Source organism: Osmia bicornis, chromosome 13, assembly GCF_907164935.1.
Source record: "Osmia bicornis bicornis chromosome 13, iOsmBic2.1, whole genome shotgun sequence".
NCBI lineage: Eukaryota > Metazoa > Arthropoda > Insecta > Hymenoptera > Megachilidae > Osmia > Osmia bicornis.
The window spans coordinates 1,748,337-1,772,406 of record NC_060228.1 but is presented as its reverse complement, the minus strand read 5'-3'; the positions used below and the strand labels follow the sequence as shown (position 1 = coordinate 1,772,406).

Genomic DNA, 24,070 nt, shown 5'->3' with positions numbered 1-24,070 from the left:
TTCACGGTTTCACGAGGACGAATTCGACGAGATTGGCGAACATGAAAACAAAAAAAAATTATCATCTTGATCGGGTCACGTCGACGTCGATGTCGACGATTTCGTCTTCGATGAGTTTTGCACTGTCGTATATTTATAAGGAAAAAAAAAATCGTTGTAACGATATTTCGATGATCCAACAAGTGGAAACACTTGGCGGCGAGTTGCGGATCGTACATTCCCGTATTAGTCGTAAATGAAAAGAAAAAAAAAAAAAAACAAAACAGAATTTTATACATTCGTACGTACATAATTGTATAATGTTATTAATAGGAACAAGAGACGTCGATGTTACGTGTGAGATCTGGGATACGGATCAAAATGCTGTCTGAATAATAATGACATGATTTCTGTCATTGTCGCTGAATTGAAGTTGCCCTGTTTTTGGAACACCCATTCCAGCACACCTTTACATCCTTTCTTAATGATTGTAGGTATTATTGTTACATCTTTTTTACATTGTTTCTCATGCAATCTCTATACGTTGGGCCAATGTGCTCGAATGTATTAGGTGTACAAATTAATTCGGTGCCTTAATATTTTTAATTTGAATATTTTCCCGCGGTTTTGAATATTTGAAAAGTGACAAGACAACATAATAATAATAACGATTATCTCAATAATTGGAATTACTATGACTTTTTAAAAATAAATCTTTAATTAAAATAAAGAAAAGGCACCGAATTAATTTGTACACCTAATACATACATATATCAACGCTAACGTGTAGATGCACTAGATAGAAAAAGTCTGCGTACACTGTTTAAAACAGAATACCTCATTTAAAATTGGACCAAATGACTTGAGATTTTTCGAGAAGCTATACAAATTAATTTCCTAAGATATGTGCTTTTTGGTTTTGAAGTATTACAATTTGTCGAAATCGGGGAAAAAATAGTAAAAGGCAATTTTTTAACTTTTTTATCTGAGCCTGTAACGAAAATTTGAAATATGACATTTGTAAATTTAAATATGTTATTAATTAAAATTTCCGAAAATCGCGACCTTTCATCTGAGAACGTGACTATAGTAATATAATTAAATTTACAAATGTCATATTTTAAATTTTCGTTACAGGCTCAGATGAAAAAGTTAAAAAATTGCCTTTACTATTTCTGTCCCAATTTCGCCAAATTTTAATTTTTTTAAACGACAGAAGCATATATTTTAGTAAATTAATTTGTATAGCTTCTCGAGAAACCTCAAGTCATTTGGTCCAATTTTAAATCAGGTATTCTGTTTTAAACGGTGTATGCAGACTTCTTCTACGTAGTGTATCTAATTTGTCAACGTTGACTACCTTGGTATCGGTTTTCGTTGCCCGAGTCAAAGGAGGTTCGTTTTTTAAGATCAGTTTTTGCCATGATCACTGATTTGTAAACAAATATCAGCAAACATGTGGATGGTAATATTCAGATACGTTGGCCGCTATAGAGGTAGTATTTTTTTTAAATTGCACAAAAGATTCTGAATTTTTAAACATTATCAAAACGCTAATAAATTTTGATCTCAAACATTATTATGAGCTCGTGTTTTAATGAACTAAAGAAGATTATTCATTGGTTTAGCAGACTTAAATTTTTTTTTCAAATATAATTTTTGAATTTTCCAAGCCTTTTAATGGATGTCCTTTAGACACTCATAAGACGCTTCATCGATTTCCTTCCGTGTTCTCGTCACGCTCTAAATGACATCCTTCTTGAATTCCGTGTATTTCAAGAGTATCAAGGTTTCACAAATTTAGGAAGACTAAATTTACGTTAGAAATTTGGATGCTTGTGCGCATACATTGCGCACGAAACCGTGGATTTTCGTTTTGTCAGCTGGACGATTTGATGGGCGATTTCTTTATATTACACATTTTTCCTCGAGTTTACTTCACCCTTGTTTGAAAATAATCTTCTTCGGATTTATAACTCTCTTTGGCCATATTCTTTTGTTATGGCAAGGTTCGATTAAAAAAATAATAAAATTCGATTTCTCGTGTTAATAGCGTTGAAAATAAAAAATGCTCAACTTTTACTACCCGATTAATCGTCTTTAAATATTTTTCTCTACTCAATTTTGTATCCCCTTCTGTTTTATGTTTTCTCCAGATGACCAGAGGGTTTGGAAAGAAGATAATTTCAGCTTTTTCTGGAAGAATGATCGTCGCAATAAACCGAATTTCTGTCCCTCCGACGTTTTCAAACTTCCCCGGTGAGTCGACTCCATTCCTATTTCATTTCTTTATAAAATATCCTTTTGCTTTTCTGCCAGACTTTTGTCCATTTAACTTAATTAATCGGCATCTTAATTTTGTTTATTTAATACTCTACACTTTAATCGTGTATGGATCTGTGATTTGATTGGTAGACAATTACTTTTGTACATATGACAATTTTTGAAACGCCCTGTAAACACTCTGTTCGACTCTATCCATGACTTAGGTCGCTTCTCTTTCTTGTCCCTCGTTTGAGAAAGGGATTTTAATCGTGAATAGCGACGAAGATCGTTTTTTCCACGGTATTTACACAAGGATAGGATAAGGGTACGGTTCCGACTGCAAAGTGTCCCTTGAAAACGGAACGGAAATACAGAAGACAGACGGGGTTGAAACTCGAGCTCGAATTAACGCTGGTTCTCCAGAATTCAGAGGCTCGTTCTTCTCTGTTTCCTTTTTAAAAGAAACATTCGGCCAACACGAGAGAGAAACTCGCTTTTTATGCCGTTCACTGCCTTCCGGCGACTTCTCGTCTATATTCTCGTTAACGGACGGCCCCGTTAAACAGTTCCTTTAATTTCGGTGTGCGGAACTTTTCAATTAACGCGCCGCCTAAATCTGCCCCTAATGACTAGCTGGTTCTTTTTCTTTTTCCAATTCAATCAAGACTGCGAATGAGACGGTGCTGTGACACCCTTTCGTTTAGTCATTTTTGACGCCGTTTCATGAGTTTCCGTCGAGTAACGCTTTACTTGCCAGAAGCTTATTAAGCAGACCTTTTAAAATTGAATTAATTATAATTACAAGAGACTATTTCCCCGGGTGATGGGTCATTTATTTTTTTAAATAATTTTATTCTATGTACAAGATCGATTAGAACTCCAGTGTTTACCCAATCGTGAAAAATAGAATTCTAAGCTTACTATGGAACTGTTTTCACGCTGATGAACAAAGAATTAAACGGAGGGTTAAAGTGCAGGCGAGAGAGGGCTTGGATAATAGAGAAAGCGCGGACTTGGTTCCACTCGAGCGGACGTTACACCTGACACTAGAGGATATGCACTTGCGTTTTGAGGTTGCACTCTTTCACGTGTTCATTAGCGGCGTAAATTTACCTGGCGGCGAGTCATACACCGGGCCACTCGTTGTCTTGGACCATCCGAAGTGCTTCAGGATGTTCCTTGTTCTCCTCTATTCCCTTGCGACACTTAGATTTTCACCAACTTTTCTTCTTTTTTTTTTCATTTTAAATGATGCATGCCTCTCTTGCTATCTTACTTGTACACGGTGTTAACAGAAGAGGAAATTATCATGATTTATATAGCTGATTTTCTACATCATAGAAACCGAGCGTATTACAAGAACTGTCTGGCTAATCGTCGCAAATGCGCTACGAATAAATATGCAAATGGATATCCAGGTCAGCTGGTTATCTCAGTTAGCCTAGGTACTAGCGAGATTGTTCACGCGTTTCGCGATTCCTATAGGAATATTCAGGCGTGATGGAGTAATCGCGACGTCGCTGGATCAAAGAGAATCGCAGTGGTCGTTTTTAAGCTTTGACTCGACCTAAAATGAGAATAACGGAGCGGAGGAGTAAAACTGTAACGTTGTTTCGTTGAGAAGGTGTACATTCGGTCGATAATAAAAATCTAGGGAGCAAGAGGGTCAAAATGAAGGCGAGAGGGGGATTTACTTTGGGGGAAAAGCGAAGGAAAGATTAGGGGCTGAAAGCGGTAATAATGAGGTGGGAGAAAATAAGGAAAGAAGGGTGTGAAGAGAACAGGGGGAGAGGTTGGAGAAGGCTCGGGAAAGGTTTAGTTAACCAAGAGGAGTTACGATCTGGGTGAAAGCGTTTTTCTTGAAGGAAATAACTTCACTTATCATGTTATATTATTTATTTGTTACACGAACTTTCTCAAAGCGAAAGATAAAAGGATGAAAGTGCAAGATGCAAGTGGACACCGAATAGCACCAAAAGCAACGGAATAATAGAACAACAAGCGGAGAAGGATAACAGATAATTACCAAGAATTTCGTGCATGTTTCGCGATACAGAAGAACGCGAAGAAGCTCTTAAACAATGAAACGTAGGCGTGTTTCTGTTATAATGAAACGAAGCATACTAACGACGAAGAATAAAACCGGCTAAACCAGAATACTCAAGTCCGTTTCGTTCGGAACGCGGAGGACCGTAAACGTGGAGCAAATGAAAAATCGTCAGCATAATTGGACATCCGTTCGCGCGAACGAGACTTGAGCGCGCGCAGCCCCATAAACCTACATTTAAATTCAATCACGGGGGTGAAGTGCGGCGAAGCGAGCGCGGACGAAACGAGGAGAGGAAAAGCTCGTCCTGGTACGCGTACCCAGTAGAACACACAGTCAAAGAGTGAGGCTGCGGAACCAAACAAACAAACAAACAAACAGATATCCAAGAGTTCGACGAAAAGAGCGGGGTAAAAGCAGGTGAATCGTATAGTAGGAAGGGGCTGAGAGAGAGAGAGAGAAAGGAGGGTGGATGATGTGTATAGGTTGAAAAGAAGGAAGAAGAGTCAGAGAGATTCGTCGAAGCGGAGTGGAGCAGAGCAGAGCAGAGCAGAGCAGAGCGTAGCGGGAGGGTTGAAGTCGAGGGTGGTGGCGTAAAGACCAGAGGGAGGGGATGACGTCATAGTTGAGGGTTGCCCGGGCAACGGGGAAGCGGTTCGTCGTCGCGTCGGGACGCCGTGGTGCGTCGCCACCGACGCCGCGACGTAAAAATCAATTTGGACCTTGGCTAGGTGACCGTTAGCTCGGCGCTGCGTCGCGGTTGCTCCGGCGGCGGCTCGAGGCTCGAGGCTCGAGGCTCGACGAGAGCAGCGCGCTTCCCTTCCGGAGCTACCGGCCACCTCGCCACCGAGCGAGCGAGCAAGCGAGCAAGCGAGCCTGCCAGCGAACGAGTGAGCTAGCTAGCTAAAGACCGACCGATATCGCACCGCGGCCAGCGGCTCAGTCGCGAGTCGCCAACCGAGCGGGTACGCCAGACGGTAGAACGCGTCTTCTCTATCACCGTCTCCCGACGACGCGCACACGATCTACCCCGTTAAACACGCGGACAACTCGCACTCTTTCTACTCCGATTCAGCCGCTTCTTGCTTTGCGGTTCGATGATCCCCGAGGAGGATCATCTTCTCGTCGCACCACGATCGTTTTAGTTCGGTATAGTCGGTACGGGAACATGCTGCACGAGGTACACGCTCGAGATTCAACGAGTGGATAGTTTGTTGTGCGTAGGCGATGAGGAGACGCGATCGGAAGCAAGGCGGACCGTGAAATTTTGAGATATCGTGGTAAACAGAGAAGCTCGAACCGGCTTCCGGGTGATCTTGCTCGGTCATCAGGGTCGTTTTTATCTCACCGAGCGGATACTCGGAAGGCTTTTCAGAGGGGCTGAAGGAGAGAAATGAAGGAGCCGCGAGAAACCGGTCGACACGTCGAAACGTCGCAACCCTGACGAAGATCGTCGTCGATCGAGCAGGTAAAGTAGCGGATTCAAACGCGTCCACGGGAGGCTGTGCTGGCGAGCTGTCACGAGGAAGGAGCCACACCGTGACGCATGCGACGTGCCGTCTATCGCGAGAGCTGTGCGTCGTGGAAAACATCTGCGCGACCGGTGAAGCTTTTAACTCGTGCACCTCCCCTCTCTGACGTATTGCGAACGGAACCAGCGTGGTCCTTGCGTGTCCGTGATCCGCGACGAACTCGAGCGAGTAAAAAAAGCTCGCCTCCAGAAGTGTCGAGACCGATACAAGTTAACAGGCTGAAGGATTATCGCGGACGATGCTCGAGGATCGTTTGAAAATCGCTGAGGAATCGCTCGAGGCCGCTTTGGAGGCAGCGCGCAGAACGTGAAAGAGAACGTTTCATCGCGGACTGTGATCATCGAGACGCAACGTTTTCGGAGCTGGTGCAGCCGAAAGTAGAACCGGGGTGCAGTCTGGTTCGCTTCCGGGAAAGATAAACAACGATGACCCGGTAGACAGAGATTAATCGTCGAAGAGACGAGGAGCACAGGTTCCGCCAACTTCTTCTCGGAAGCCATCCATCGATCACTCGAGCAAGAATTTCCCGTATTAATTAAAACATCGTATCGTGTCTCGTCTGTTACCGTGAAGAAGAAGAGAAGATGTTCACGAGTGATATACCAGGATACGATTCGTTTCGCGGGTGAACGAACGATAAGTGTCTTCTCTTTGGCAGTCATTCTCTTCTCGACGATGTAGCGGGGGCTCGAATGATTCTCGAGGATACTCTGGAGTAGGGGTTGGAACGAGCCTCTTAATAGGATAGGATAGGAGAGGAGAGGAGAGAAGGAAGAACAGGTGGAGGATCTTGGATCTGATAGCGATCTGGACGTGAATGTGTACGCGGAGAGAAGGAAACGAGCACGAGACGCAATCGGTATCGATGATGGTGGAAGGCACGTTGCCAGCAGGCGATTGGCTGCCTTGGTGCTCGTGTTCCTTTGCTACGAGCTGCTGTTCGTAATACCCGCGAGTCAAGTGGCACGTAAACAAAACGACAAACAAAAAGGAATGCCGTGGTACAATGACGGACTTGGTGGTCGTGCTCGATCTTAGGATCGGTGTGTCGTTGTCGACGACATGCTCCTCGTCGTCGTCGTCGACGTCGTCGACGCGTTGCTGGTGGAAACGTAGTCGGTGTACAAGCATCAGCTAATAGAAGATCCGTTCGAATGGCGACAGAACTCGAGTACGATCGGCTACGATAAAAAGGACTTTACTCTCGCTCGCGATTCGTCGAACGGAAGTTCCTCTGCCGAGGGAATCCGGGACTCGAGTCTGAGCTGGATCGCTTACGAGGCATTCGAGAGAGGAATTGAACGAGAGCGTGGCTAGCGTGAAACGTACGAAAGTAAACAAAATATAGAGGATATATCGTAATAGGAACGAAAGCAGGGTATAAACACAGAGCTCTGTTCTTGTCGCGTTCCAAGTCGAACGCGCAGATTTTAGAGACAGAATAAAAATAAGAGTAAGAAGGTGAAGGCGAAGGGGAAGGCGAAAACGAAGGCGAAGGCGAAGGCGAAGGTGAAGACGAAAACGAAAAGGAAGGGAAGGGTGGTGTTGAAAAAAATATTCCACCGTCGAGCATGGCCTCGGTGGCAGCGTGGCTGCCGTTCGCCCGTGCGGCGGCGATCGGTTGGGTACCGATCGCCACACATCCACTGCCACCTCCACCGATACCGAAGGATCGTCGCAAAGCCGACGACGAGAAGCTGCTGATCAACGTGAGCGGCCGTCGGTTCGAGACTTGGCGGAACACCCTCGAGAAGTATCCGGACACTCTTCTCGGTTCGAACGAGCGCGAGTTCTTTTACGACGAGGAGAGCAAGGAGTACTTCTTCGACCGTGATCCAGACATCTTTCGTCACATATTGAACTACTATAGAACCGGTAAGCTTCATTATCCGAAGCACGAATGCCTGACGAGCTACGACGAGGAATTGGCGTTCTTCGGTATACTACCGGACGTGATCGGTGATTGTTGCTACGAGGATTACCGCGATCGTAAACGCGAGAACGCCGAACGGCTGATGGACGACAAGCTTAGCGAAAACGGTGATCAAAATCTTCAACAGCTGCTGGATATCAGGCAAAAGATGTGGAGGGCATTCCAAAATCCTCACATCTCGACAGCGGCGTTGGTATTCTATTATGTGACCGGTTTCTTCATCGCCGTTAGCGTGCTGGCGAACGTGGTCGAGACCGTGCCGTGCGGTAATCGTCCGGGACGCGCCGGTACGCTTTCATGCGGCGAACGTTACAAGATCGTCTTCTTCTGCTTGGACACCGCCTGCGTGATGATATTCACCGCTGAATATCTGTTGAGGCTGTTCGCGGCGCCTAGCCGGTGCAAATTCGCTCGGTCCGTAATGTCGATCATCGACGTGGTCGCAATATTACCGTATTACATCGGTCTCGGTATCACCGACAACGACGACGTATCCGGTGCATTCGTTACGTTGCGCGTCTTCCGTGTGTTCCGGATCTTCAAGTTCTCCAGACACTCGCAGGGACTCAGGATTCTTGGTTACACCTTGAAATCATGCGCCTCGGAGCTCGGCTTTCTCGTATTCTCACTGGCAATGGCCATCATCATATTCGCAACCGTCATGTTCTACGCGGAGAAGAACGTCGACGGAACGAACTTCACCTCGATCCCTGCCGCTTTCTGGTACACCATCGTTACGATGACGACTTTGGGGTGAGTTATTTCTTATTCCTTTTCTTTTTAATCTTCGTTCTGACAATCACTGCAGACGAATAGAGATTTTATTTAAGCAAAACAACGAATTTCGCTTAATAAATGTATCAGTATAAATGTCAAATTACGAGATCGAGGAACACCGTGTCGTCTAGTTGTTGTTGAAAAGCGCAACGTTTCTTTCACGATCGTTAAACCCGAGTTCGAGAATTGATGGTTTCTATTGAAAGGATTCCTGGCAGGATATCTCAGGTAGATAGACGTCGAATAGAGCAGGAAGAGCTGCATCTGCGAAAGTAATTGGCTCCGTGTAAACCGCCTGAAGACTGAAACAAGCAGCACAGTCTCCAGTGATATTTTTAAAACAGAGGTCGTTGGCGACCTTTTTACCTCGAAGGTTGCCTGGCTCGTTGCTTTCTCTAAATATCCGCGCACAGAAGCACCGACCCCGAAACTGACAATTTTTCTCTTTTTTTCTCCCCTTCTAATTCTCATTCTTCCTTCTTCGCCGTTTTATCGTATACTCACCCCTTTTTCCATTTTATATATTTCTTTTTTTTCTTCATATTTTCTTCATCGTCGCGAATTAAAGCGACCGATTCCTCTGGCCGCTTTTCAAACACACCGCGAAGAGCACGGACTCTGTTTGCTTTTAATTTCTCAAAAACGCTGCTTTCTTCGCGAACGGAATTCGTTTCCTCCCCTGGATTAAACTCGTTCGTGTTTCACGAACTTACTCAAAGAACTTTTTAGCTTTCACCCGTCTCCCTATTGTTCTTCAGGTACGACAGTTTTAATTGGAATGTTCGATAAGAATTATACGGACTCATTCATAACATCTGAGACCTACTTTGACCTTAGATATTTTACTAATGCAACAAGCAGAGGAGAAAGTACTAATATGAGTTAGGGTACGTAGTATTGATACTTTTAACAATGATTGTATATCAAGTATTATAACGAATAAGATACTCTTTTGTAACAACTATTTTGAATAGGTATCATTGTTTTGTTTAATAAACGTTTTAACTTTTGGCTGTAATAGAAAGTTTCTACGCGTACTTCTTAAAGTGAAATTTACATTGGTTTATTGAGCAAGTTTTAAAAAAGCAAAACGAGTAAGTTATACTATAATGATCATAGTATTAGTGTATCAAAGAATAATTTAAGTATTCGTGTTTTGATTATGGTAAATAATAATAGACAGAGAAATGATAAATTGGTAGAAATATGAGATGCTTGATTCGAAGCAATATGAGACCACACTTTTAAATTTATTTCTAAATAATATAAGCTAAAGTGAACTAGAGCGAGGTTTGCTCTAGAGCTAACCTTTTTTCAGCCATTTCCGGTCAGACCGGAAGTGGCAAAAAAAAAGAAATTTGTCGGCCATTCGTTGAGATTTTGACTCACTAAACACAATGGCGCAAGAATTTTTTCGATAACTTTTACCGTTTGGCCTGTACAAAAATGACAGAAAGTCTAAATGCTATAGCCCCCTTCTCAAGATTTTCAATTTTAAATGTTCATAATTTACGATAAAAGATTTTCTGAATTGTGGATTTAATGTCTATCATGCCACTTATGGGCAAAATAAAATAAACGTTTCGTTTAATTGTGGTTGTCTCATTATATTTGACTTTCTATTATGTTTATTTATTATTATTAACGTTCTATCTTAGTTTTATAACATTATTTATCTCATATTACTACTCGAATTTCTATTAGCCCAAATTTGCCATCAGTTAGAAAAAGTGAAAGAAAAGAGAAATTTTTTATATTTATTTATATAAATAAATAACTATAATAACTATAATATTTATATTTATAAAGCTCATTCCGCGTGAATTCCCCCAAATTCCTATGTCTGATTTTTCTACTTATGACTATTCTGAGACTCTCTACATCCAAAAATAAAATGGATATCCCATATTCGTACCCTCTCTGAATTAAAACCACAATTATCTATCGTTTTCTGATTAGAATAACAAAACGCAAGTAAAGGAAATATTTTCAAAGTTTCAAACTCCTTGATTCTAAAACTCAACGTTCTGACAGAAGACCTTTCCTAAAGTTTACTCCTCTTTTAATTTTGCACGTTCGCAGAACGGTCATTCAGCGAGGGGCGATGAAAAAATTACGGGGCTCTCTTTCGTCTGGCACAGAAAAGATCCATAAAACAGCATGGAAATATTAATGCTCCCGAAGGAGCAAACTCGATGCGAATTCAGCAATACGCGTAAATTTTGTGGTCGTGTGGAAACGTGCGCTTTTTTCTTTTGAAAATACGACGATGGTAGCCGCGTTTCTCTTTGCTTAATTCAAACCACCACCATAAAGGAAAGTATTGGAAATCATAGAGCGGAAAAAAAAGTAATGGAAAAATTTATTCGCCCTCGCTTTCGACCACGGAAGAAGCCGTGCGTATCTTCTCTATTTCTGCCTTGTGAAATGTATGTCACTGATATTTTCGTTTCGTTTTTACGCAGACAGCTGACAATCAACATAATCTTATTGTTAGTCACGCACAGGGTGGTCGTGTTCCTTTGCTTGTCACTTAGCGTTAGTAGTCGAATCCGATCAGGTAATATCTTAATCGATTTCTCTCCTTCAATTAGAAATTTCGGCCTAGATAAAAGTTAACACGTCGAGCGCCATGGGGGTCACCGGTGACCTGCCTCCCAACTTACAGGAGCCTGAATAATTAAAAGAAAACAATAGAAAACCATTTAGAAGAACAATAGAAAATTATTTAAATAATGTTGCTATGGTACAAATAATGCGAAATGGCAAATAGAAAGCTTGAAATTTGAAATTTGAAAATTAATTATTACTATTCTTAGTAATTAGAGCTTTAATACGTCCCACAAAAAATGTCCAATTTCACTGTGGCGTTCAATGTGTTAAGTGATTAATTTTTGAGGTTGACAAGTACAAAAAATTAGGAATTAGAAGCTTACGTGTTAGATGGGAAAAATTAAATATTAGAATATTCTCCTGACTTCTAATTAGGCTGAGTAATTAACGAAACTATAATGGTGAAGAAAATGTATTATTCCACCATTAGAGTGTTATCATTCGTGAGATCATTAGCTACCTGTTAGATTTGGGGATCATACAGTTCTGTAGATACTGAGGTTCCCTTAATTACCTAATTACACATACCTAAAGGTGTATCATAGTATAACTCACTCAAATACCTAAATACATTGTATACATTATTGATTCTTTTGTCCATGTTTTATTATTTTTATTGTAAAATCATAATAATTAATTTTATTATACCTATATGTTTTGTTAAAAACTTTCAGAAGCTCTAATATTTCATTTGCAGCAGCAGTAATAATTACATTTTATACAACAGTAAGCAAAGCAAAGTTTCTCTTTGAAAATTAATTTAATTTTCAATGGTACTTTTACAATTCTGTTATTGTGAATTCTACAGGCGATAAATGAAATGAAAATTCTTGATCCTCGGATCAGGAAAAGTTTGAACATGGAAAACTGACAATGATTCGTTGATTAACCAACTTGCCAACGATTTCGATGAACATGGATCAGAGAATGTATAAGGTTCATTAAAGGATAATGACGCTCCATTATCGAGCAACTCGGTTTCCCGAATGTCCGGATAAACTCGTTTCGTCGATAGAATTATAATAGCTGACATTTGCACGTTTTCGTTGTTAATTGTTTCGATACAGATTATCTCTTTTACTCTCGCGGTTATTTGTATTTTCACATTCACGCGAACGCGAACGCGCGCAGCCTTTGATAATTATAATCGTGCTCCGTTAAATTGTTTAGACTGTCCAAATATAACACCTATGTCGACGCGAATTTATCAGAACTCAGGTGTGAACCAGCTGCCACGTCGTTTACCGGCTCTCAACGTATTTCTGATATTTTAGAGACTCGTGCTTTGCCAGCCGTTTCTATTTCTCACCTATCTTGTACGATCCATTACCAAGTTGTAGCAATTGTTTATACTTCGATAAGTTTGGAATAAAAAGGCTTTCGAATACTTTAGTATGTACTCCCTCTGTTCCATAATAATAGTAATAGTTGATGAATTTAATTTGTCCCATAATAATAGTAGCAAAAGAAAATAAATATAGAACGCAACATTTATTATCAAAAAACTAGATTAAATTAAACAATAAATTAAAAATATTATTCAAATAGTTTCTGGATTTTTCAATAATTTCGTTACTGCATATTAAACTTGTAGGTTGGATCCCTTTGCTGCGAAGCTTTGCTTTCCCTATCTTTTGATGCATCAAGAACTGGATTAAAACAACTTTATTCAACTGAAATAAAACAATTGATTTCGATCAGTGGATGAAATTAGAAAAATAGTTATAATTCGTAATAATTTGGGAAACTTAAAAATTGAAAGATGTGTCAAAACAAATGACAGATGTCATGAAACATTGATTTTGATTGAAGGCTTCGCAATTTTGCGCTAGAACATAACATACAGCTGCATTCGCCAATAATTCCCGTTTAAATATTCACTTGTTACTGTTATTATGGGACAGAGGGTGGACTTTACAATGCTTTAAAATAGGAATACGTAACGCTTGGCGATATTAAAATGGATTTCTCTACCTTGAACTTGATTTGAATTTTCATTAAACACTGTACGAATATTAATCTGATTCCCATCGAGCATATATAGTCACCATGAATTATACAATTTCAGATTTGAATGGAAGTAATGAAATGTATTTGACTTTACAATGAACATTGTATGAATATTAATCTGATTTTCATCGTGCCATTACAATTCTGTCACCATCGGTTATACAATATGAAATTTGTCAGATATATATTTCATATATTTCTGCTTTGAATTTTATTTATATTTGAACGACACAGATTCTTAAGGTTAATCCAAGCCCCGAACGCGGTGCCTCGTTGTTTCGAAACGATCGTGAAAAGTTTGCTTTCGAAAGCTACATCCTCGTTTGTTACGCTCGTGGTACGTTTATCCTTTCGTCGTATTTTTCGATAAAATGGGAAACACCTGAGCGGGTGTACACGGTTGACAAAAATTACAGTGGTATCAGGCTGCAAGCGAGAAAATACAGCGCGCTCAACGTTCCTCGTGTGAATATTTTTCGGTTAAAATAAACTAACGTGTCCGTCTTGAAACTAGGGCATTGTGGTGAAAAAAAAATCGATGGGAAATGATAGAATATTATCGTGGAAAGAAAATTGAAAATATTTTAGTTGAATTTTCAATAAAAAGAAAAACTGAATGGAACTGAAATTTGACTAAAAATTAAGTTACAGATTTTACATTTTTCCCCTCTCTATACAATATTTGTACATATACGAACTTTTGCGGTGCATCTTGTATGCATTTAAACTTTAAACGTAATTTCTTCTGACTACTTTCGTGAGCGACAGTTTATTCACCACAAACAGTCAGGAAAAGTAATGCTTCCTAGTAGACCAATAACATGGTCGGTTTTTTCCCCTGTCAGCACCACCTGCCTTCTAGGTTGCGTGTCCAGGATAGTCATGTCGGTTTCTTCAAACTTTAACGAGTAGGATCAACAGGTGCCTCGAGGATGTTTCTCTAGATGTAGTCTAAATCCCTTTGAAACATCTAAAATTTCTACATCGATACATGCATTCGTGCATAGAAAATCCCATTTCCTCTGCTATTAGAAAATAGTACTGTCGAGAGATGGAAAGAACATTAGGAAAAGGAATGCGGGTACGATTGGTCGGAATTGGTACGTCACGCGACATGCACATGCATTCTAGATTATCGCGCGATATTGGTTGATGCGATCACACACTAATCGCATCGCTTGACAAAGAAGAAAAATGGGACTTCGCGACAAAGCGAGATGGTACGAAGTCATATCAGCGTTGCGGCGAACTTTGAACGCGAGGATCAAACGTCGGGACAGGTCGGAGGGTGCGAGGCCCTTTGCCCTTGTGCCGTCCCTTTAATGTTCTTTCCATCTCTCGACTGTGCATTCGGTCGAGTTTCAAAGAATAAAAAAAATGAGATATAGGAGCCTAACATTCTTTTTCCTTTTTCCCTACTATTTATTTGAAACGTTGGAATTCGCACGGTTTATCGCTTGGCGGGTGCATTTTCGCATAGGGAGAACCGAGGGGCAAAAAAGCTTGCACAGGGTGGAAATTATGCGAGCTGCTGGTCGCGCGGTTGCTCATGTAACTGCACGTTGCAGGTGATGCATGTGCATGCAGTTGCATGCAGTGTCAATACAGATGCAAACGAGCCTTGGCTGGTGTCGAAAAATGTGCCCTTTTTAAATACAAAGGGAGTTCAACTTTTCGACCAGGTGCTTTTAATTTTGACTGGTATCGTAACTTTGTTTCTTTTTTATCTTGAATCAAATTTAACTTTAGTTTGTTCTCAACTTTTTATTTCTTTTAAACATCCTTTAGAACCAAGTGACTGGCTTAATCTCAAAGTTCGTCTATTAGCCGATCTTGAGTCGATAGTTTCTCTCGTAACGCTTGCTCTTCGCGTCGAAGAACCGTTTTAAATCGTGCAACGACCCGCTTTACGGCGAACGAAAATGTATGCATGGAAATCGTAAACGTCGGGAATCACCGATCCCACCCGCTCCAAAGTAATTTCCGTTTAAATACAGGGGAGGGAAAAAATAACGTCTGATCGTTTCCTGTTACCGATGTTACTCTGTCCTGTGATATCGATGGAACGATCCCCGGCAACGACTTCGCTTGGAAATATTTTCGACATCGTCCTCGAAGGACAAAAAAGATGTGACTTTTTCATTGACTCGAATTTAGTAGTTTTATGGAGTTACGTGTTTGCTTTTGCATTAGAATAATTTATCTATCGACTCTTCTAATATTTCTTCTGAACGCATCGAAATCACAATAATAAATCTCCGACGATAAACGGAGATTTATTATTTGTTTTTTTTAATTTAATGATTTCATCGTTAATCAGTCTAAAATTGCGCGAGTACGAGATTTTTGCCGTTATTTCCTCTCGATAACCTGTCTCTGCGGATTTATCACGTCTCTTCACAGCGTGAAGAGAGACAGCCAGATATCGGTAATTTGAAGCAAGAGAGAAAAAGAGACGATTAAAAATAAAAAACACTGCGTTTTCGAGGGATAATTCCTGTGGGGACCAGCGATAGAAATACACGCGATAAAACATTACTCTGATTCCTCGTTAATTTGCCGATTTAAAAATGAAAAATGAAGTGATAGAAATTAATAGGTAGAAATGAACAACTCGAAGAATTTTATTTTTCCATTCGATGCTCGAATTTCTCAATTACGAACGTGATGCGATTCTATCCGGCGATTCTGTTAAGCTTTAGAGCAACCGATGAAAATCTTACTTTCTGTAGTTGGTATAGAATGACCAGTGTATTCAAACTATCCGTTCGATTTCATGTTGAAACGTGGACAAAGTTGGTATCTCTATCGCGACCGCGTTGCTCGAGTTTCATCCCTTATTTGCCGTCGAAAGGAAGCCAAAACCCGTTTATTTAAGCAGCTCGAAGAACGAACTGGAAATAGAGCGATAGAAGGCTCGGATCGAGATACGGAAAAGTCGTTTCGCCTGAAAAATCCCGCAGCCTCGAACTGAGACTAGTCGATAGTACGTGAAATGGATTTTCACAGTGGATTTCCAGTTGCGAATCGAATATTCATCTCCGCCCTTTTTCACCCTCGATGCTGGAGGGCTTATACGTACAGCGTGTGGCAAAATCGAAGGCTTATCGATATATGTTCCGCATTGAAATCTGGCTTTGACTAGCAACGGTGCACGAAACAATTTTCCTGATTGATTGGCGAAAAATTCTGCACCATTGCTCCTTTAATTATCTCATTGTCAATATTGGACTGTGTTACACGGTTCATTTACTGCCTTCACCGTATTAAACATGCAAATTTAGCGTTTGCGGTGGGAAATAAAAGCGGTGGCTTTCATTTAGCAACGAGCGTTAACGGTGAAATGTTAACGCATTCGCATCGGGCTATTTTTCACAAACTTTTCATATAAACCGGGGTGAAAAACGAGAGTTCCCGTTTCCCGATGCGAATGTGTTAAGAATAATATACAAGGTACGTTGAAAGTTCGATAAATAAGACTTTAGAAAGAAACGAAATTCGTAGATTGTTCACACGGAAATCGACAAAAAGCATTCGATAAATATTCCTCGATGCTTGAAAAAAAGAACCGAGGAAAAGTAAGTTGAAACGAAGAAAGCTTTCGAGGATGTTTAATGGAGGAGAGAAAGTGTACCCTTAATTCTGTACGAAACTTTCTTGACGAAACGGTTCGATTTCTTTTTCCCGTCTCAAACTTTTGCCGTCTCGAACGTACTATAGGTACGAGTAATTCTTTTGTCCGGTTCACTTTGCCGTTCTTCTTTTTTCTTTCTCTCACGATCAGAACCGAGAGAAGATTGATTCGAAGTTTATACTAGGTGGCACGTAGCGATCTTACGGGGGTTGTAACGAACAAGCCAACCCCCATATACTCGAACAATCATTAAGCTTGCCTTTGCTTCGGCTTACCGTGATTAATCGAAACGAAGACCCTGCAATCTATCTCTTTTTCCTTTCTCTTCCTGTTTCATTTAACCGAACCGATACAGATATTCTTTCCCCGTGAAATTTTCCTGCCCGCAACCAGCGATGCGAGTTGAATGGAATTTTCTTGGCTTATAAGATCAACGAGAAATATCCAACGAGGGAAACGAATCTCACGTAACGCTGTATGTCTTTTTACAGCTTTTTACTTCAGAAACGAATCGTTCATTTTATTCACGTACAGTTGATTCAGGTTTATTTTTAGAGATTGACAATTAATTTATCCCCGGCCCAGGAACGTTTTTCCATTCTTTTAACCCTTTGACTGCCACCTTGCAGTTTTCGAACGAAACCGAGGTTGGGACTAGTCTCGAACGATCGTGCGAATAACGAATTGGTCGACGTCGAATGACGACATCCCTCTCAAAGTGCGGTATTTCTGTCGGCTGAGGTTGTTTGCTCGCGTGACAAACAGGAAAAGAGCATCGTTAATTTATATCTGAATTATTGTGGTTGTAGGTAGAATGGAAAGTGACAATGTTTGGCGAGCGACCAAATCCGTCGGTTTTCACCGCGAATCGATTCGTAGGACGGAAAGTACCCTCTTTGTGTTTGGTAGATTTAGCAAATAACGTAATTCGTTATTTGCAACACGCGATTAAACTTTATTTCCTAGCAATAGTGCTTGAATTTAATTGACGGAATAAAATTTCAATTCGAAAGCTCTGCAAACGTAACTTGATTAACTTAAAAGATTTACTGATTTCAATGATTTCGAAAGGTAAGCATGAAAAAGTATGCGCATTTAATCTTGGACAGATTTCAAAAGTGATTAAACAAAAGCTGGCGCGAAGCTCGAGCAGACAAATTAATCACTGGTTCAAGAAAACAAAAGTACAATTTTAAGCGGTAATTAAACCGTTATCTGGGATCATTGTCACGATATCTTGGCGTGATGTAAACGATGGTCGGGCTGTTAAGCGGGAACACGCAATGCGATTAACACGCGCGGTTAACCCGGACCGCGATAATTGGGTAAGTTTGAGTAATTAAGAAGTTCACCGTGATACTGTAATCTCCCGTGCACCGGACGATTATGCTAATAAATACGAATTTCTTCGCTGAGTCTATCGTCCACTGGCTCAGCGAAATTGCAATCATGAGAGCCAGTGTTGTACAGAACAGGATCAGATTCCTTCTCTACAAGTTTCACAAGACAATCTACATTTTTATGATGCTTCATATAGATTTTTAAGTTACTCCGAGTATAAATTAGGGAAATTGTGTCATTTTATATTCTTTATAGCAAAGTTTTGCCCGATTTGATTGTTAGAAGTGGGATCGTAAGCTTAATGGTTGAGTATACTACTGCAACTTACTTATATGAGCCGTTTATCTAGAAGCGGAGCAAGTCCATTTTTTGTTATTGCTAGATATTTAAGGGTTTGCGTTTCAATAAATTTAAAAATATTGGTTAACACTAATAGACAACTTCTTTGTATTTTGTGGTGTTAGATAATGTAAGCTTATTATCCAATAATGTTTATCAGTGCTGGCTAACAATATAAAGGTTTTATTATATCTAAATGGATTTGCTTCACTTTCAAAAGTAATGAATTATTGCAATCGATAATTAAATGGATAATATTTCAGTTGAATTAGCCTTCTTTTAATAATAAATACGAAATATTGTGTAATTCTTTATAAATATTTATTCATTTGATGAAAAGTAAAACAAAGAAAAGAAAAACAGTTTTTTTAATACTACAATAGAAAATATAACAACAAAAAACAATTCATTTTTATTAAGAATTCCAATAAAATTATACATTTTCGTTTAATTTGAGTTTTATTTAGGATTTAACATTTGAAAATATTCATGATGAATGGGAAGTATATATGGTAATAAATCCATCATGTCCTTATATTTGTCTGATATAATTGACCTAGTTTTTTCATATAAAGAAGATAACTTTATATTTCCGAAATTACTTGGTCTTCCTCCATTATGTATATGCAATGTATGAATAGCCGAACATTTTACCGGAGCTTAATTGTGGCGTAATATATTCGACAAAAAGTAATTTCAACGGAAGATGGATTTGCACGACGTTCAAAATAAATGTTAATCACCAAAATTTTCATTGCTCAAATATCAGGGAGTTTGAATTATTTTTATTATAGATTGTTCACCGAAAAAAGATCATATTCTTTTGTTTATTGTTATTATTAACTGCATTAAAAAAACATGGATTTATTCAATTTTCAAAACAAACGGCTCATATGTTCCATTATTTTATTTATTTTTTTGCCATTAATACTCTTCCAATCGCTTGTCCATCAATTTAATCTATAGTTTACTAACGATTCCATTAGCTAACCCTAGTAGAAATCCTCTATTTCCTTGTCTCTCCCTCGTTACCCACCCTCGTTCCACGTTTCTCTTCCACAGTATAACCACCATAATAGCATAGATTGTTATTCGAAACTCTCGAAGCGTCTGAATACTTGGAAAATACTAGCCGAAATCGTTGTATAGTAACAAAGTTATTCTATAGAAGGTAGCCGTTATGGGCAGCAATTATCAGGCAGCCCTCGTGGCACGATGAAACGATTCGACGTGCGATGCTAATCGACAATTATAGCTTAGCGACAAGTAATTTCACGCTGTACGAGGCTGTACAAGGGGGAACGAAACGGTGGCTCGACGAAAACAGAATTAAGCGGCAATTTATGAGACGATAAAGCGGCCAAAGGGATCGCGAGCGTGATCAGGCATCGTTGGACACGCGGAATTAAAGCAACACGGGATTTATAGCTGGATGAAAAGTATGCAGTATTAATTAAATCGAATTTTGACCAGTACCTTGGCCAGAGGGAGGAAAAATCCTGGATTCGTTACCGTCTCCTCCTCCTTGGTTGGCCAAAGCACTCGTGGAAATTAATTAAACGTTTATCGCACGAACAAACCTGCATATATGTAGGTACACGGGTTTCGCGAACAGCCGCGGCTATTCGTCTCGTTTTGTTTCGTTTTCCACGGACAAGTAATGAAAGTTTTAACGAGAAGATATCATTTTCATCTGGACAGATCAGTTAAATATAAAATTCAGAATATCGTCTGTAACAAGCTGACATTTCCCATTAGCTGAGCTTAGATAGCCTCTTTGGAAGTCGGTGAAAAACATTAACATCGATTCGATACGGAAGGTCCCTTGAAATTCCCAAACTTTTCAAACTTTTCATCAGATCTGGCCGACTTATTGGCAGAAGCATTGATTTACATTATGGCTCGGCGTTACGATGTGTCTGTCCTCTTCTCTTCATCTCTTCGCACCATCTCTTTATTCGTGTTATTTCGGCGTAAAGAGATGCTGGCTCGTGTCCAAGGGTGCGGGGTAGAGACCCGAAAAGAAGAAGGATTCGAAATCGATCCCCGGCTCTTTTTCTCGACTAGAGAGAACGAGAACGAGTCCTCCTCTTTCTCTCTCGCTCTTTTTACCCCTTTCAGGCCTCCAAATACGACACACAACCCCCTGGGAAGCTTCTCCCAAAGCTGAAACATCGACTCGAAAGCTCTGATCGCATCCATCGCGATCGCTATATTTTTTTTTTCTCTCTTTCCCGCTTGTTTTCCTCTTTTCTTGTGCCTCGCCACTTCGTTTTCGCGTCGATGCTCCTCCGCGCTTTGAACCCGGTTTATTTGTTTTTATCTACGATCACGGTTTCCCGGGGTTTTTGTATCGACCGACCATTTACACCCGCTTTCTACAGCTTTGCTCTTCGACCGTTTTTATTTTTTTTTCCCCGGAGAATTTATAGAGATAGTACGTGTATTTGTAGAACAGCGGGGAGGCAGATGGGTATATTCTGCAGTAATTATCGGGAATTCGTAATTCCTTCGGAAGAGTTTTTGCTATATTTCCGGGCTCGTTAGTCTGAACAAACTACGCTCCGTTCTATCATCTTTATTAATAAAAAAAAAAAAGAAAAACTATTTCTGAAATCACTTATGGATACCAGACACTATACGACTCGATCCTATTACCCGGAACCGTTGAAAAGAAGAAAAAAAGAGTGACGCGATCATTTTGACGATGGACGCTTTCAAACGATCCGATAAAATCCATCTGAGCCACTTTTCCGAACGCTTGAAAGCTCTCCCATTAAAATATTCAAGCAATCCAAAAATACAAAACATAACGGTCGGAAATAAATATCCTTCGAAAGTGATGCGCTCTAAAAAATCGTGGATCCGTTCTGGACCCTTCGTCATTTATTTTGATATCCTTCTCGCGTCGATTGCCAAGGAGAGAACGATCGAACCGTGAACCGTAAAAGAGGCTAATGAGAAAGGGCAATTATGTTCGAGAGAGAGACTCGATTAGTGGCCGAGTAACCGTTAAATGTCATGTCCAGCCTGAAGAAACATTATTTTTAGTCATGCGTTCGCTACGAAACGATGAAACCCGCTGAAAGCTTCATCGAAGAAAAACACGATTGATCCTTCGTTCGACTGCGAGACTAGTAAAAAATTTTAAACAGTTAGCATGTAGTTACACTGTCCTTTTTGAGTGAGCAAGGGTCGAGAAAACGACGAATTTCTAAGTGCAATTTCAACTTTTCGGCCCAAGCTACTTTTCAATCGAACTTCCGGGACGACAACACCGAGACTCAACTTAACAACTTCTCCTCGAGGAATGGACGAATCGGCCAACTGACATGGGTAGAGAAACTATCCAGCAAGTTCAGACACGAAACGAACGAGACAAGAGTTAGAGGACAGTCGAGCAGGGAAACGAACGAGTCTTGCGCACTTTCCCCGTTGCGCTGGGCGTCCACTTCCGGTCCCGATCAGCACGAACTTGGAGCACGGCCAAGAAGTTTCGTACGTGGAGGAATCGTGGTAAATGGTCGTACAACTAGCCGAATATTTGGCAAAAAGTTTAGGAAAAATCGTCTGAAGATAAACTCTTCAAACGCGACTACCTTTTTAAGAATATTCAGAATTTGGTTTTAGAGAGTTGGATAAATCTCTGTAATTGAACATAATTTTTCCGAGTAATCGAGAATGTTGAATATTCGTGTGGCTGGTGTGCAGGTGAAAGGGTGACCAATGGAAAGTTTCGAAGCAGCACCGAAGTCGGTTCACTTTGTTAGAAACGACCCAGTTGCTCGTCAGCAACACGGCTTTCTCGATTATAACGGTAACTTGGTGCAAAGGGTTGGTTTGCTTCTGACAGAAACTATCCCCGTTCTCTCTGCGCCCCTTCGCCATCTCGTGAAAATCGTCTGGTCGACCCGTTCCACGCCGGATCTCGGTCTTCCCGTCTATTAAACAATTGCTTCCGCATCGTTGACTTAATGCTTTTTATTTCCTCCCAACGTATCTAAACTCGACAACTTGGTAATCGTGTTCCATCTAAGATCGCTTTTCGTAGTTTCTCATTTTCGGAAATTATCGGAACAAAAGTCCAACGGGAACAGAATTTTAAAAGGGTTGATTCATCGTCCAAATAAACTTCGCCATTTCCATTAAACGGGTAAACTGTTTTAGAAAGCTGAATCGAACCCATCAATTCTGACTAGTGGTTTAAACCACTTCTTTGTTATTAATTTTTCTTTTCCACACGATTTAACCCTGCCCGAACTGGCCTTGTACGGAGCTCCGGCCAAGCAGATCGATAGAGACATAGATGCCGAAAGGTTATACGAGATCCTATGGGGCCGGACGGGTAAAGCTGAAAAGAGAAGGCTAACAACAACGAGGAAAAAGAAGGATCATCCCGTTGGGAGTAGAAAACTGCCGGTTCATTCTCAATTTAGCAGTAGAACGATACCCGAGCTACCGTCGAAGATGACTAACAATCCTTTCAACTTTTATACGCGTTATGCATGAGAGAAAATTAAAACGAGTATTATTTGAATCTTTTTCGAGATATCCCGTATAAATTCCAACAAGTAGACCATCTTTTCACCGTTTACGTTTTGAAGAATGTTCTCGGTTCATAAGAAGTAAAGCAGAAGCGACGGAAATCGTTTGCTATATTTCTTCGGTATCTAAATAACGAGGGAATAAATATTTCTCAGTCAGTTAATAAATTCCCTGAATCTTCAGAATGGACCGGTGAGCCTGGTTTCTGGTTGCTTTGCTTCGCTCGAACGGTCAGCTTTTTGCCGGTCGCCTCATGAATTACAAATCGTATCTTGTTAACGCTTCTATCTGACGAAAAAGAACGGCCGCATGTTAATCGAGCCATTTTTTCCAACATTTTTCTTTTTATTTTAAATTTCACGCTTTTCGCGTGCGAAAAGTCGACTCATATTTACTAATTTTCCGCTAGACACGTGTACCTATATATCTATTTTTTTCTTTTTTTAAGAGAAGGGCGAACTATGACGTAAAAGTGACAATATAAGGAACAGAGGCATAGAGAAATAGTAAAATAGTGGTTTCACTTCCAATTCGCTCGAACGTCCTAGCTTTTTTCGTTTCCTTTTCGTTCGAATAGATTTCGTGACAAATATCCGGGAAAACAAGTTCCGTCTATCCAATTTCGTTCCCTTTCGTTTTTAGCCCCGTTCGCTTTTTCCGTTCGTTCAAGCAGCTACTCTAAAGTATCCATCGTCGTATTTCATCGCGTGGCATGGTTGGACCGTATCTCTGGACGGGAAAACGCGTGATTTATATCGTTTGAGGGTAAGAACGAAGGGACACGCCCTTCGTCTGGTTTATTTAACCTGGTAAGATCACGAAAGGCCGGGCTGACTTTTCGAGGGAACGTTCGCGTGTCGAAGACGGTTTCCTTTGCTCGTTCGATAAAACGTTTCGTTTCTTCCGCTTGATAGGCCACCGAGTCGCGTCGCACCGGGTTAAATGACAGGGAAAGGAAAGGAAAAGGTAGAATTATCTCGTACGAGGTGCTAACGGAAGTATTAATCGCATCGCTTTCATGGACGGGTCTAACGATCTTTTAAAAGTGTTCTTTA

The 24,070-nt window shown here is 40.5% G+C and overlaps 1 protein-coding gene across 7 annotated transcripts in view; it reads left to right on the top strand.

Moving 5' to 3' along the window:
* Nucleotides 1–5,036: 5,036 nt before the first annotated feature.
* The window catches only part of LOC114871777 (potassium voltage-gated channel protein Shal), an 85,870-nt gene continuing 66,836 nt past the window's right edge, over nt 5,037–24,070 (top strand). For 6 of the 7 annotated variants that reach the window (XR_006829991.1, XR_006829990.1, XM_029178129.2 and 3 more), the window contains exon 1: nt 5,037–8,509. Coding sequence is in view for 5 of the 7 variants with exons in the window: in XM_029178129.2 (XP_029033962.1) it covers nt 7,395–8,509 (1,115 nt within the window). In the remaining 2 variants the exon portion in view is untranslated. The remainder of the gene's footprint in view (nt 8,510–24,070) is intronic. The other variant, XM_029178131.2, reaches the window with a different exon arrangement.